Source organism: Conger conger, chromosome 2 (assembly GCF_963514075.1).
Source record: "Conger conger chromosome 2, fConCon1.1, whole genome shotgun sequence".
NCBI lineage: Eukaryota > Metazoa > Chordata > Actinopteri > Anguilliformes > Congridae > Conger > Conger conger.
Genome location: NC_083761.1, coordinates 86,859,240 through 86,873,048, shown reverse-complemented (window position 1 = coordinate 86,873,048; position 13,809 = coordinate 86,859,240). Strand labels below are relative to the sequence as shown.

General features: G+C 43.0%; 1 protein-coding gene across 1 annotated transcript; it reads right to left on the bottom strand.

Moving 5' to 3' along the window:
• Positions 1–2,834: 2,834 nt before the first annotated feature.
• On the bottom strand, positions 2,835–7,320 carry LOC133121438 (deleted in malignant brain tumors 1 protein-like). The gene is made up of 4 exons (XM_061230602.1): positions 7,209–7,320; positions 4,196–4,480; positions 3,318–3,398; positions 2,835–3,186 (listed from the first exon to the last, which is right to left on the bottom strand). Exons 1-4 carry the CDS (start codon positions 7,318–7,320, stop codon positions 3,128–3,130), a joined length of 537 nt encoding a protein of 178 aa, XP_061086586.1. The 3' UTR covers positions 2,835–3,127.
• Positions 7,321–13,809: the final 6,489 nt, after the last annotated feature.

Sequence of the window (13,809 nt, the reverse complement as noted above, 5' to 3'; positions counted from 1 at the left end):
TTTGCAAGTTTTTCTGCAGGTCACTGTGAGCACTGCGGTTTCTGCCCTGTTGGTGGGGAGGAAATGTTTTTTTCAGAAGACACAAAATATGTGGTTGATCTTCAGCACATGCACAGTGTGGCTAGTTTTTTGGAAATGACAGTTTTGTTTCAAATCCAATGAGCCTAATCTAACATGAAGTATCGTTTGTGCGGCAGTCTGCAACTGGTAATGAACTTTTCCAAAAAGAAAAAAGTATTGGCCTACAGCCTACATTTATTTTAATTAATTATACATTAAGTTTGTGCTCAATTTTAAAAACCTTAGACACAACACTAAAAACGAGAAGTACTTGTAAACACAGCCTGTTCGCCTCTTCAAAACATGCATTGTGCATATCTTTGAAGAAATGTTGCACTTCCAAAATCACTGGTTCAAGTAACTAATTTATCGTGAAATATTATATAAACATTTGTTTAGATCACCGGCGTTTTTATAATACTTTAATATTGCAGTTAGAAGTACTTGATACATGTCTCAATATGGTTTCAATTTTTGTGGTTCTAAATAAAGGGAATAGTGGAAACAGTAGAAGAGAGTGGAATCATTTAATGAAATCAGAATACTGTAAAAAATATATATTATTAGAATACTGTTTTTTTAAATCATTTTTTGTGAGCACAAGAGCACTGTATGTGGACCAAACTGAATGATTTTTTCATTGCTTTTACAAAAAATAAGGCTGAACCGCACTGCTTCTGCCCGAAGAAGCCCCCTGAGGGCCCAAGCTCCCCTGAGACCCTGTAGGGCATTGTACATAAGTGTGCCTCTCTGCAGACCCCCAAAAGGAAACAGACTGTGTTGACCATGTTGACACAGGGTCAGCAAGGCTTGATGAAAAGACAGTGCTCATCAATACAGGACTATTGCTCCCATCATTGTGCTGCCTCTGCGCAACTCTGCCACCTCAGTGGAATGCTCCCAGAACTGATGAGTTGAAATAGCACTGTATAAACCATGGGTTTTCCACATACAGTGTTTGGTGTCTTTAGATAGCTAATGATGTGGGAAATAGTTTTGTGTCATTGGCGGTGTAGTGCACTGGTTGCTGAATAAAGATCTGATAGGAATAAACCACAGGTGATGCAAGTTATCTGTGAGTCAGCATCCTGCTGTGATACAAAGGTTAACCAGGTTTGTTGGACATACAGAGATAACATCAGCAGTGTCTCATTATCTGTAAATCACCAGTGTATTTAAACCTGTCATTTTTAGTTTCTTGTTGCTCGTTCTTCTTTCTGTATTCTGTTCCCGAATCCGCCCCTTTCTCACCCCCTACTCGACCCAGCTCCTGGTCCAAGCGATGGTTCTGTCCCGCCTGGACTGCTGCAATTCCCTCTTGGCTGGCCTCCCAGCATCCACCATCAGACCCCTACAACTTATCCAGAATGCAGCAGCTCGTCTGTTCTTCAACCTTCCCAAACACTCACGTCACCCCCCTGCTTACTTCCCTCCACTGGCTGCCTGTCATGGCTCGCATCAGATTCAAAACATTGCTGCTGGCCTTCCAAGCAGTTAAGGGGTCTTCCCCAGCTTGCCTACAAAAAATCATCAAACCCTACACCCCTGCCAGACCTAATGTAATTTTCCCCACCCCAGTTCAAGCTGTACCTGTTATCTGCTCTGTTCAGTTCTGTTTTTGGATCTTTTGGTTTTGAACTCCACCTGGCTTTTTCGACTCTTCTTTTGATTCTTGGATTTGTGCTTCTGTTTTTCTGTCTCCTCGACTTATGAACTCTGCCTGTCCCACATTGACCTGTCTGCCTGGATCTCGACCTTTGCCTGTTTTCTGGATTGTGTTCTGGATCTGCCCCCCATCGACTGGGATGATGTGCATTCTTATTGTAGTTTGGTAATAGCAGTTTTAACATTCTGTTGCATTTTCTGGTTAAACGGTCACCCAACCATGGAGCTCAGTACACCCCTGTGGTTCCTAAAACGGAGGTTTTGCAGATACGTTGGCTCTCTCAGGATGATACTTTCCCTCTCCAGAGAATTACTGCACTTCCTTCCCTGATCTTTGCACCTGTGTTTACACTTTAATTCCCTCTGGATAAAAGTATCTGGAAAATGGAAGACACCCTAATGACATGTAACAGGGTAAAGACTGGAAAAGTGAAAATGATTTCCACAGAAGAGGCATCTTCTGCACTCAGCCGTGATCCCCGTGAAAGTGGAATGGTTGAAGGAACATGACAGAGTTCAATGTGTTGCCCTGGCCTCCAAATCCCCCAGATCTCAATCCGATGGAGCATCTGTGGGATGTGCTGGATAAACAAGTCCAATCCATGGAGGCCCCACCGCGCAACTTTCAAAAATCTTTTGCCAAATATTATCATCAACACACCATATTTTTAGACATTTGGATTCCACATATTGAAGAATTATACAGATTTTGAGAGAGCATTTCATAAAAATGAAACATTCATTTTTTTTAAATGCTCACATGTATTTCTTTGTCTTCAGCAATACCATCATATTAATGGCTGTGCATTAATATGATATTTTCAAGTAAAGCTTAAAAGACTTATTTTACTTTGTTCTTTCATTTTTTTAATTTATTTTTTATTGTGTATTTATGTTTTTATTCATTCGCTTGGAAAACTTATTGCAGGGATGGGTATAGTACATTGTTTTTTTGTTTTTTTTACATTTGTGACTCTGAAATAGGCGAAGAGTAACAGAGCTACATTACACTTTAAAAATAATGTAACACAGAGTTTAACATCTATCCAATTTAATACATACAGACACATAGTGACAAACATATTCAATTTCAGTCAATTTATGTCAATTTACTGCATCAGTGACCTAACCTAGAACAAACATACAGCAATCAAAGCAAACTAACTACAGGAAGATCACAAGTGCAGCCCAGGTGAATCAGAAACTCTGCTCATATTGTACAGATGCTGCGCTTTAAAGACACAACATCTTCCTGTTCCCATTCCCTAAAATGCCCCCATGACTGCACTCCCAATTTCCCCTCCTGCAAGCTGGGAAACATCACAATGATGAAAAAAGAGTCCTGAGCTCTCAGACTTCATTCTCATTTCACATAAGTACACGGACCCAGCCTCTGTGTGTTTTATATGGCAATTTCCACATTCCCTCCAGTGTAGCGGACAGCTGGTTCATTAGACGGCCCTGTACATCAACAAACACGTACAGACACAACAGATGAGAGAGAACTGTGAGTGAGCAGAGCTGCAGCCTGAGCCCTGAAACACACATCATGTTTTAGAGAGTAAGTGTGCATCCCAGTGAAAGCACATCACCTGGTCTCCTGTACCATTTCACACACAGTACAATGGTGGCCAGCAGGAGAGGAGCAGCACCCAGACCACACATCACTCTGCCTGTGGAGACACAGAGATGAGGGATGCATACTGCTATACATTGCTCCTGTGCTGAACGTCACTCTGAACATAAGCATCTGCTACAGTAAGTGTACTGCAATGCATCTGCTACAGTAAGTGTACTGGATTGCATCTGCTACAGTCAGTGAATGCAGTGTACTGTAATGCATCTGCTACAGTAAGTGTATGCAGCATACTGTAATGCATCTGCTACAGTAAGTGTATGCAGCATAATGTAATACAGTGTACAGTGGACGCCATTTTGGCTCTACATCCAGAGTGGCCTTAGGCAGTGCTGTGGGAAGCAGACAGATTGGGTCACTGTTCCGTCTTCACACCAGTGTATTTATGACTGTGGAGAAAACAAATCACCCTCACAGAGGGACAAAGGCAGCTGGAATTCTTTGATGAATACTATTTAGAAAAGACATTTCATAATGAACGCCGGAAAAGTATGTTGGCAGTTATGGAACAAACAGGATCCCACTGCATTATGGGACCTTGCAAGTTTTACACACAGAACAATATCAGTCAGCACTCACCTGTTACCTGTATGTGGACAGGGTGACTGTACTCTGTGTAACAGCACTCACCTGTTACCTGTATGTGGACAGGGTGACTGTACTCTGTGTAACAGCACTCACCTGTTACCTGTATGTGGACAGGGTGACTGTACTCTGTGTAACAGCACTCACCTGTTACCTGTATGTGGACAGGGTGACTGTACTCTGTGTAACAGCACTCACCTGTTACCTGTATGTGGACAGGGTGACTGTACTCTGTGTAACAGCACTCACCTGTTACCTGTATGTGGACAGGGTGACTGTACTCTGTGTACCAGACTGGGTTGCTCCTCCCTGCTCTGCAGCTGTACTCCCCGGTGTGTGCAAGAGCTGCAGCACTGAGGGTGTACGAGCCTTCAGCTGTACTGGCAATGAGGGCAGTGCCACTTGATCCATCTCCTTTGTACCAGTAATATTCCCAGCCAGCAGAGGGCACTGTGACCTCACAAGAGAGGCTGACAGCTTGTCCTCTATATATCCGCCCATGTGGAGAGACCGTCAAGACAGCCTGGGGTGTCTCTGTAAGACAGAGAACATACTGAGCTTCTCCCTCATAATAATGTTCTCATCAAAAATACAGTGCAAACGGGCTTTAACCTGGTATTCAGCTGAGCGCATTTCACTTATCCATGTACTGGGAAACCATGTGACCGCCTCAGAGTAGGTGTGGGCGGGGTCAACGCTCTAACTGCTAGATCGGGGGTGTCTAATCAAATGGCAAATGGTTTGCATTTATATAGTGCCTTTATCCAAAGCGCTGTATAATTGATGGTTCTCATTCATCCATTCACACACACACACACCAACAGCAAATGGCTACCGTGCAAGGCACCAGCCAGCTCATCAGAAGCATCTGGGGGTTAGGTGTCTTGCTCAGGGACACTTCGACACACCCAGGGGATCAACCAGCAACCCCCCGACTGCCAGACGACTGCTCTCACCTCCTGAGCCAATGTCGCCCCCAATCTTATCCAAAAAGGACCGGTGTGAGCGTGAGTTCTTGTTTTTGCCCAGCACTACGATACCCCGATTCTGACGGGCTAAAACAAAAACCTGAACCCACCTTGGCCCTTTACAGATAAGATTACACACCCCTGTGCTATTGTCACGCAGATATGACTGCAGTGGAGCTGGTTAGGGTTACGGCTAAGAGCTAAAGCATTATGATTTCCCATTCTATCAGAACAGAGAGGACTGCATTCTGTTGATTTAAACAGTAACATGGTGGTTGAATGTGACACTTGCCAGTTGTCTTTAAGCAACAATAAAACAAATGTACATCAATTAGCTATGATTGATAGACCGTGTCCCCACTTTCCACACATTGTGGTTTGTTACCATAGCTACCTCCATGATAGACGCTCGCGCTGTGAGTTTTCACAAGCTAGCTAACTTACTATTTCAACTATGATCGATAGCTAAGGTAAGGATGCTGGCTTATCCAATAATAACTTTTGCTTGCTAGCTAGCCAAGTTAAGATAAAAACACCCATACATTTAAGTTAACGTCCTTATGAAACCAAATTATTTAGCTTGCTCACGTCCTCATGTGATGCACTGCAAGGAGAACATTCTCAACCGGTTGAAAACAGGACAATACATTTAAAACGCTTACCTATCCAAAACTAAACTAAGGATATATTTAATACTTTCATGATCGTGTTTCTTCGATGCCCTCTTGTGCAAAGTGCATATAAAAAGCAAGAAAGCGAGACCAACTACCATGCGTTTTTTATTGTTAATAATGAAACTCGAGATTCAGTAATCAGTGGCCTATCGATGGCAACCTGCAACCGATGTGGCGTGTCTGTGAGGTTGCCCATTGTAGCTATTTTTAGCATAAAACAAATATATAATCTGATGTGGCAAACGTACAAAAACAAAAAACAGGGTTTTCCAATGGCAGTGCAGATCACAACGTTGCAACTTTTTTGGGGCGTTTTTATAGCTTTTTCTGTTTTTGCTCTTTGTCATTGTAGTACTATGACTCTTTTACTACTGATTTCAATGGGAGCAGCTGAAATGTGCCGCAGAAAGGGGGCGTGGCATTCCTAGGAAGCTTCAGTGACGCATAACTGATCTCTGATCTACGAGACGACACGCGAGTTCGACGTGCCATTTTTCAGAGATGTTGTCTCTGTTCTGTATGTCACCGCATATTGGAATCGGTTTGTAAATTCCATGTATTGGAAGAAAGTCTGGATGCTTCCCCATAAATACCTCATTGTGGATAAGGTTAAGGAGGTGTCCTTCAAAATGATTCATAAATACTACCCGGCCATAAATACTACCCTGCCATATGCAAAACAATTAAAAGAGACATAAACACAAACTGCTCTTTTTGTGATGAATATCCAGAAACAGTTTTATGCCTATTTTGGCATTGTTCTCACACCAAGAAATTGTGGCAAGACCTTTGCAGATTTGTCATTGATAATATCTTTAAATAATTTAATTTATTTTGGGAAAAATAAATTTGATATTTATGCTGGCAAAATGTTTCATTCATAAATGTAAATTTAGTAATAAAAAACCTTACTTTGTTGTTTTCATGAAAAGCACTTAATGTTATATCTTATATTTTTCGAGTGTGATATACCCCTGGCTCTTTTGTTTTTGTTCTGTTTGTACACTATTCCCTGAATACTGAATTCTTACTGTATTCCTTTGTTAATTAATAAAATAAATATATATACTCTATGGTGCTGATTACGGTGGCAGTGATGATGAAGATGTTAAACCTGTCCATTACAAAGACGATGGTGGAAGACAGGGTGGTTTCAGAAACCTCTGCTGAACGATTTTCACACACACTTGTCTCGAGAATTCGCAAAGAGTGGTGCAAAAACCAATTAGCAGCATTTCTGTGGGCATAAATGCCTTCTTAATAAGAGAGGTGAGAGGAGAAGGGCCAGACTGGTCAAAGCTGACAGGAAGGTGACAGTAATGCAAATAACCACACATTAAAACAGTGGTTTGCAGAAGAGCATCTCTGAACACACAACACATCAAACCTCCAAGTGGATAGGCGACAGGAGCAGAAGACTCCAGTCTAAAAGATGAGTCTAATGTATACCTAATAAAGTGCTCCCACTCAGTGTTTTTATTAGACTTTTCTTTGGACTTCTACTGCTGTAGCCTATCCTATGATTTGTTGTGTGTTCAGTGAGGCTCTTCTGCATACCACTGTTGTAATGTGTGGGTTTTTAAAGAACATTGGTAAGAGCTGAATAACACGGAGTCCTACCTGAGCAGATCACTCCAACATCCTTCCCATGATTACAGGAATGTTTACCCCATCCTAGTGACTCACACTGCTTCAGTGAGGATTCTGATCCTCTGCAGAACATAACATGCATCCATATTCTCCCAGACCCTGGTCCAAAGTGAGCCTCTCCTAGTGCATCTACAGCATCTCCACAGCCCAGCTGTCTGCACACCACCCCAGCATCCCTCATGTCCCAGCCACGGTCACACACTGTCCCCCACTCTCCCCGATGGTAAACCTCCACTCTCCCAGCACAGGGGCTGCTACCATTCACCAGCCTTATACTGCCTGAGAGAGAGAGAGAGAGAGAGAGAGAGAGAGAGAGAGAGAGAGAGAGAGAGAGAGAGAGAGAGAGAGAGAGAGAGAGGAGAGAGAGAGAGAAAGGGAGAGAGAGAGAGAGAGAGGGAGAGAGAGAGAGAGAGAGAGAGAGAGAGAGAGAGAGAGAGAGAAGGGAGAGAGAGAGAGAGAGAGAGAGAGGGAGAGAGAGAGAGAGAGAGAGAGGGAGAGGGAAGGGGGGGGTGATGTACTCAAATTAACTTCATGAATGAAATACAGAATTATTATAACTCACAAAGGGTTTCCTCCCTGTCCCAATTACTTGATTTCAAATAAAAGGTGCTTTCACCGAGGTGTTTGCTAGATTGTAGAATGCTTTTTAACTGTAGCCAAAAGTGCTAAAAGAAGTGAAGAAAATGCATTGATTTTATCCAGTATACAGTACATGAGCATCTTCTTCAGGAACATGGTTATTTTGTGCAAACACTGTTGATAGATCTTTAAAATTGCTTAGCCTGGTGTAGCGTGGGTTTATACCCCCAAGTTGTCAAGATACCCACACACCAAATCCAGCGACCAGTGACACATGGTGACAAATTGTTCCCCCAAGTTGTCCATATAATGGGCGGTACTGTAGGTGGGTTCGGTCTGATTGATCGCTCCATGGGATCAATACGAGGAGGGACGTAATCTACTGCAGAACACTGTCGGCACCTGATTGGACAGCACTGCGTTCGTTTGTTTTAGCAAAACATCACAATATGGCGGGTCCTATTCCTCTTAAACAGTCCATGAAAATATGTTTTTGAAAACATCTGAAGAGCAAAATAAACAAAATAGACATGCTGATTCATATTTTACCTGCAACACCTAGTTTGAAAGTTTGATCCTAGTTTTGTGAGCCATGCGAGCAGTGCTGGACTCAGTTGATTTGCATGGGCAGATCACGATATGTAAATACAGAACCGCCAAACGTACACGGCACTCACCAGACTGCAAACTTCACACACCGCAAACCTCTCCATAGAAAATGAATGGAATGCATTGCATGCCCGATTTTCTCTGTGAGCACACTGTGATTTTCTTTACTTCCGGTTAATCCGATGGTCCGCCAACAACACAAAGTTTGGAAAAATCCAAAGGACACTTCGTCTGAAGTAAATAAATAAAGTAATAAAGTCAAAGAAATATTGGCCACAAGGGGGCGCAGGAGCGTAACTGTCCATTAACCATTCTCCATTGGAATGAATGACTTCTGGTGTCAAGCCGATGATGCGCTGAGTTGTGAACACAGCGTAAACACCTTTGTATTATTTTGTATATAATAATAATGACGACTTGATGAAAGAGAATGTTCTTTACTGAAGAATTGAGGATATCCTATGACAAGTTCACAGGAGGTACAACGTCTCTGCCAGTCAGTTGCACATGTGCATCACCGTTGTGTCTGCGCATGCTCTCTGCTGGTCAGACCTTACTAATTGACACAAGCACAATGATGAAACAGAAATACTAATCGAACAGCAATCCTATTTGCTGATATCATTACATCTCCCTTTCTTAAAATAAAAGTATCTTACTTTTATCAAACAATATGAATTATTGTAAAATGCATTTTAACTGTAGCATTCAATTAACTAAGCAAAAATCAATATCCTGTTTCTTTAACTTTGTTCTGCACACAAACTACAAAACCTCAATAAAGACTGTAATTCAACATTGTTCAACATTACTGTCTGTACAAAAAACAAGCAAAACAAAAACCCAAACAAAATAATTAAATCTCAATTAATCTTTCTGGGGGTCTCACATGTCTTGAGGATCTTCTGACAGATTGTCCTTGATTCTGAGCTGTTGTCTCAGTTGACAGGTTCTCAGCTGTGTGATCTGGTTGTTCAACAGTGTCAGTTCCTTGACCTGCTGTGGCTGGTCCCATTAGAAGATCTCGGCGATTCCTTCGCAGTACAGCGCCCTCTTCGGTCTGTATGGTGTACGACCTTGGTTGAACTTGGCTGAGAATGGTCCCTTTTTGGGCCCAGGTGTTTGTTCTGTCTTTGAACCGTACTTGGTCACCGGTGTGTAGTTCAGGTAGGTTTCGTGTTCCTCTGTCATAGTAGAACTTCTGCTTTTCTTTCTGTTGTTCTTTGTACATCCTTACTTTCTCCCCCTCTTTTGTTTTCAGGAGGTTCTCTGGGACAGGTAAGTTTGACCTCAGCAGACGTCCCATAAGGAGTTGAGCTGGAGACATACCACACTCGAGTGGTGTTGTGTCAGTACCACTGTCTGCTGCCTTGTACATCAGTCTTTTCACAGTCTGGACTGATTTTTCCACTAATCCATTGGACTGTGGAAAGTGTGGACTTGAGGTTGTGTGTGTAAAGTCCCACTCTTTTGCGAAGTTTCGGAACTTTTCATTGGCAAATTGAGGGCCATTGTCTGTGAAGACCTCACTTGCCACGCCATGTCTAGCGAATATGGCTTTCATGCATGTTATCACTGCGTCTGCGGTGGTTGTGTGCAGTCTACAGACCTCTGGATACAGGGAGTAATAGTCTGTGACTACAAGATAGTCTTTTCCTTGACATGCGAATAGGTCAGCGCCTACCTTCTGGTATGGTCTGTCTGGTGCTTGGTGTGGCTGTAGTGGTTCTGCAGGGTGGCTTGCTTGATATTTCTGGCATATTGTGCAGTTTGATACTTCATTTGTCACATCTTGACTTATTCTAGGCCAGAACATCACTTCACGTGCTCTTTTCTTGCACTTTTCGATTCCCAGATGTCCTTTGTGAATCCTTTTTAGCATTTCTTTCCTCAGGCTCATTGGAATGACTATTTTGCTTCCTTTGTAGATGATGTCTCCGACCTCTGATAGTTCAGTCCTGTAGTTCCAGTACACTGCTGTTTCAGGTGAGCAGTTTTGCTTCATATTGGGCCATCCATCTCTGATGATTTTTCTCAGTTGTGTCAGTGTTTCATCTTTGTTAGTCTCAGTCCGTATGAGCTCCATCTTTGCATCTGCAACAGGCAGTGCACTTGTGATCATGTGTACGTAGGCATTCACATCTTCACCCAGTTTGGTGTTCGCAGGCTCGTTTGGGTCAACAGCTCTGGATAATGTGTCAGCTGTATACATTAGTTTACCTGGGGTATATGCAACATTCAGTGCATAGCGTTGCAGCCTGATCATCATTCGTTGTATTCGGAGTGGACAGTCATTTAATGGCTTCTGGAACAACCCAATCAAGGGCTTGTGATCAGTATCTACACTGATTGCTTGTCCTGACACAAACTGATGAAATCTCTCACAGGCATATGTGATGCTGAGCAGCTCTTTCTCTATCTGAGCATATCGCGTCTCCGCGTCCGTCATTGAGCGTGATGCATATGCTACCGGTTGCCAGTCTTCATATTTTTGTAGCAGTACGGCACCGAGCCCACTCTGTGATGCATCTGATGATATTTTGATGGGTCTCACTGGGTCATAAAACCTCAGTACTGGTTCCTCTGTGAGCAATTCCTTCAGTTCACTCCATGACTTTTCATGCTCATGATTCCATTCCCATTCTATGTTCTTTTCAGTTAGCTGTCTTAGTGGGGCCGTCTTCTCCGACAGGTTGGGTATGTATTTTCCCATGTAATTAATCATCCCATTAAACCTCTGCACATCTTTTTTGCACTGTGGCCTTGACATATTTTTGATTGCAGACACCTTTCCTGGATCTGGACTCACGCCTTCACTGCTGACGATATCTCCCACGAATATCAATTCTGTCACACCCAGCTGACATTTCTCTCTATTCAGCTTCAGGTTTGCTTTCCTTGTTGCCTCTAGCACAGCTTTCAGTCTCTCGTCATGCTCAGCTTTTGTGGCACCCCATACTATGATGTCATCCATGGAGGTATCAACGCCTTCTACATGCTCATAGATCATGTTGATTGTCTTGTGATACACTTCTGGAGCTGAGGCAATGCCAAATGGTAATCTCAGAAATCTGTATCTGCCAAATGAGCTGTTGAACGTGCACAATTTTGAACTTGGCTCGTCCAGCTTCATCTGCCAAAATCCTGAAGATGCATTTAGCTTGCTAAAATATTTTGCATTTGCAAACTTTGACATGATATCTTCATGGGTGGGAAGCTTAAAGTGTTCTCTCTTTATTGCTCTGTTTAGATCTCTCGGATCCAGGCATATTGCATATTCTGAGTTTTCCATTCTTTTTGTCCACCACAACGAGGGAACTCACCCACTCAGTTGGCTCATCTATCTTCTGAATCACGTTCAGGCTTTCCATCTTGTCCAGTTCTGCTTTCAGTTGCTTTTGAAGAGCAAATGGGACTTTTCTGCATGGATGTATGACTGGTGGCACACTTTTGTCGACTCTGATCGTGTGTTCTCCAGGAAGGCAGCCTAGACCCTGAAACAGGTCTTTGTACTCTTTCATGAGTTCATCATACACAGTCTCTCTTTTTCTTTCCACAACGAGGACCCTCTTCACAAGGTTCAGTCTCTCACAGGCTGACAATCCTAGTATGGCCTGCACATCCCTTGGCACTATGACAAATGACAGCTTATGCACTTTGTCCTTGTGTGTCACTTTGACAATGCATTTTCCTTTCTTTGGTATTTCGGCACCTGCATAGGCTGTCACTTTCATTTTTGCTCTATGTATCCTTGGTCTGGGTCTTATTTTCTTGAAATCAGTCTCTGACATCACATTTACTTGTGCTCCAGTATCCAACTTAAATGGAAGATGTGTGTCATTCACTTTTAGCGTAGTGATCCAATCTTTTTCTTCTTGATCATCATTATTCACAGCATCCACATAGAACTCATCTAGCTCATCTACTGCATCTACCCTGCCTTGCTGTGCTTGGTTCCTGCAGCAACGAGCATAATGATTGTCTTTATGGCAGTTATTGCATTTTTTCCCATATGCTGGACACTTCTTAGGTGGATGTTGTGTACCACACCGACTGCATGACTTCTGATTGCCCATTCTGTTTTTGTTCGGTAGTCCCGCCCCTTTTTTCACATCGGCACTTTTATTTTTGTTGAACTTGTGTGCGTCTTTTCTCACTGCATCCACGTTGCAGCTCGCATCAGTGATCAGCTCTTTGGCCTGTGATTTCACCGTCTCTGCAGCTCTACACAGTGATATGGCTTTCTCTAGGTCGAGATCTTGCTCTCTCAGCATCCTCTCTCTCAGACCGTTACCTGCAATTCCACACACAATTCTATCTTTTATCAGTGATTCTGTCAGTCCACCGAACTCACATGTTTTGCTTCTGTTTCGCAGTTCATTCACATACTGATCGATATTTTCTCCCGTTTTCTGTACAGACGTGAAGAATCTGTGCCTCTCAAACGTCACGTTGCGTTTTGGTATGCAATATGCCTCAAACTTTTCCATTATTTTGGGAAGCTTCATTTTGTCTTCCTCAGCAGCAAAAGTGAAGTTATTGTATACTTCCAGGGCTTCATCCCCCACGACATGCAAGAACACTGATGCTTTCATTTTCTCACTTTTCTCATCAGCTCCGATTGCAGCTAGATATAGTTCAAAACGCTGTTTGAATCTCTTCCAATTTTCAGCCACGTTACCTGTCAGCTGAAGTGCTGCCGGTGGATGTAAACCTTCCATTTTCGCCACGTTGGTTATTGTTAGTAACGATGGCGTCCTTCTTCAACAGGTGAGTTGGATTTGTTTACTTTTCATTCCTTACGTTCCGTGCATTCCGTTGCCTTTTCGTTTCAATCCTCTTTCAAAGCGCTTTTGACACCATGTATTATTTTGTATGCGGGTTCAATAATGACGACTTGATGAAAGAGAATGTTCTTTACTGAAGAATTGAGGATATCCTATGACAAGTTCACGGGAGGTACAACGTCTCTGCCAGTCAGTTGCACATGTGCATCACCGTTGTGTCTGCGCATGCTCTCTGCTGGTCAGACCTTACTAATTGACACAAGCACAATGATGAAACAGAAATACTAATCGAACAGCAATCCTATTTGCTGATATCATTACAGGTAGCACTGCCGCCTCACAGCAAGGAGGTCCTGGGTTCGAATCCCTGTTGGCCGGGGCCTCTCTGTTTGGAGTTTGCATGTTCTCCCCGTGTTTGCGTGGGTTTCCTCCGGGTACTCCGGTTTCCTCCCACAGTCCAAAGACATGCAGGTTAGGCTGATTGGAGAGTTTAAATTGCCCATAGGTATGAGTGTGTGAGTGAATGGTGTGTGTGCCCTGTGATGGACTGGCGACCCGTCCAGGGTGTATTCCTGCCTTTCGCCCAATGTATGCTG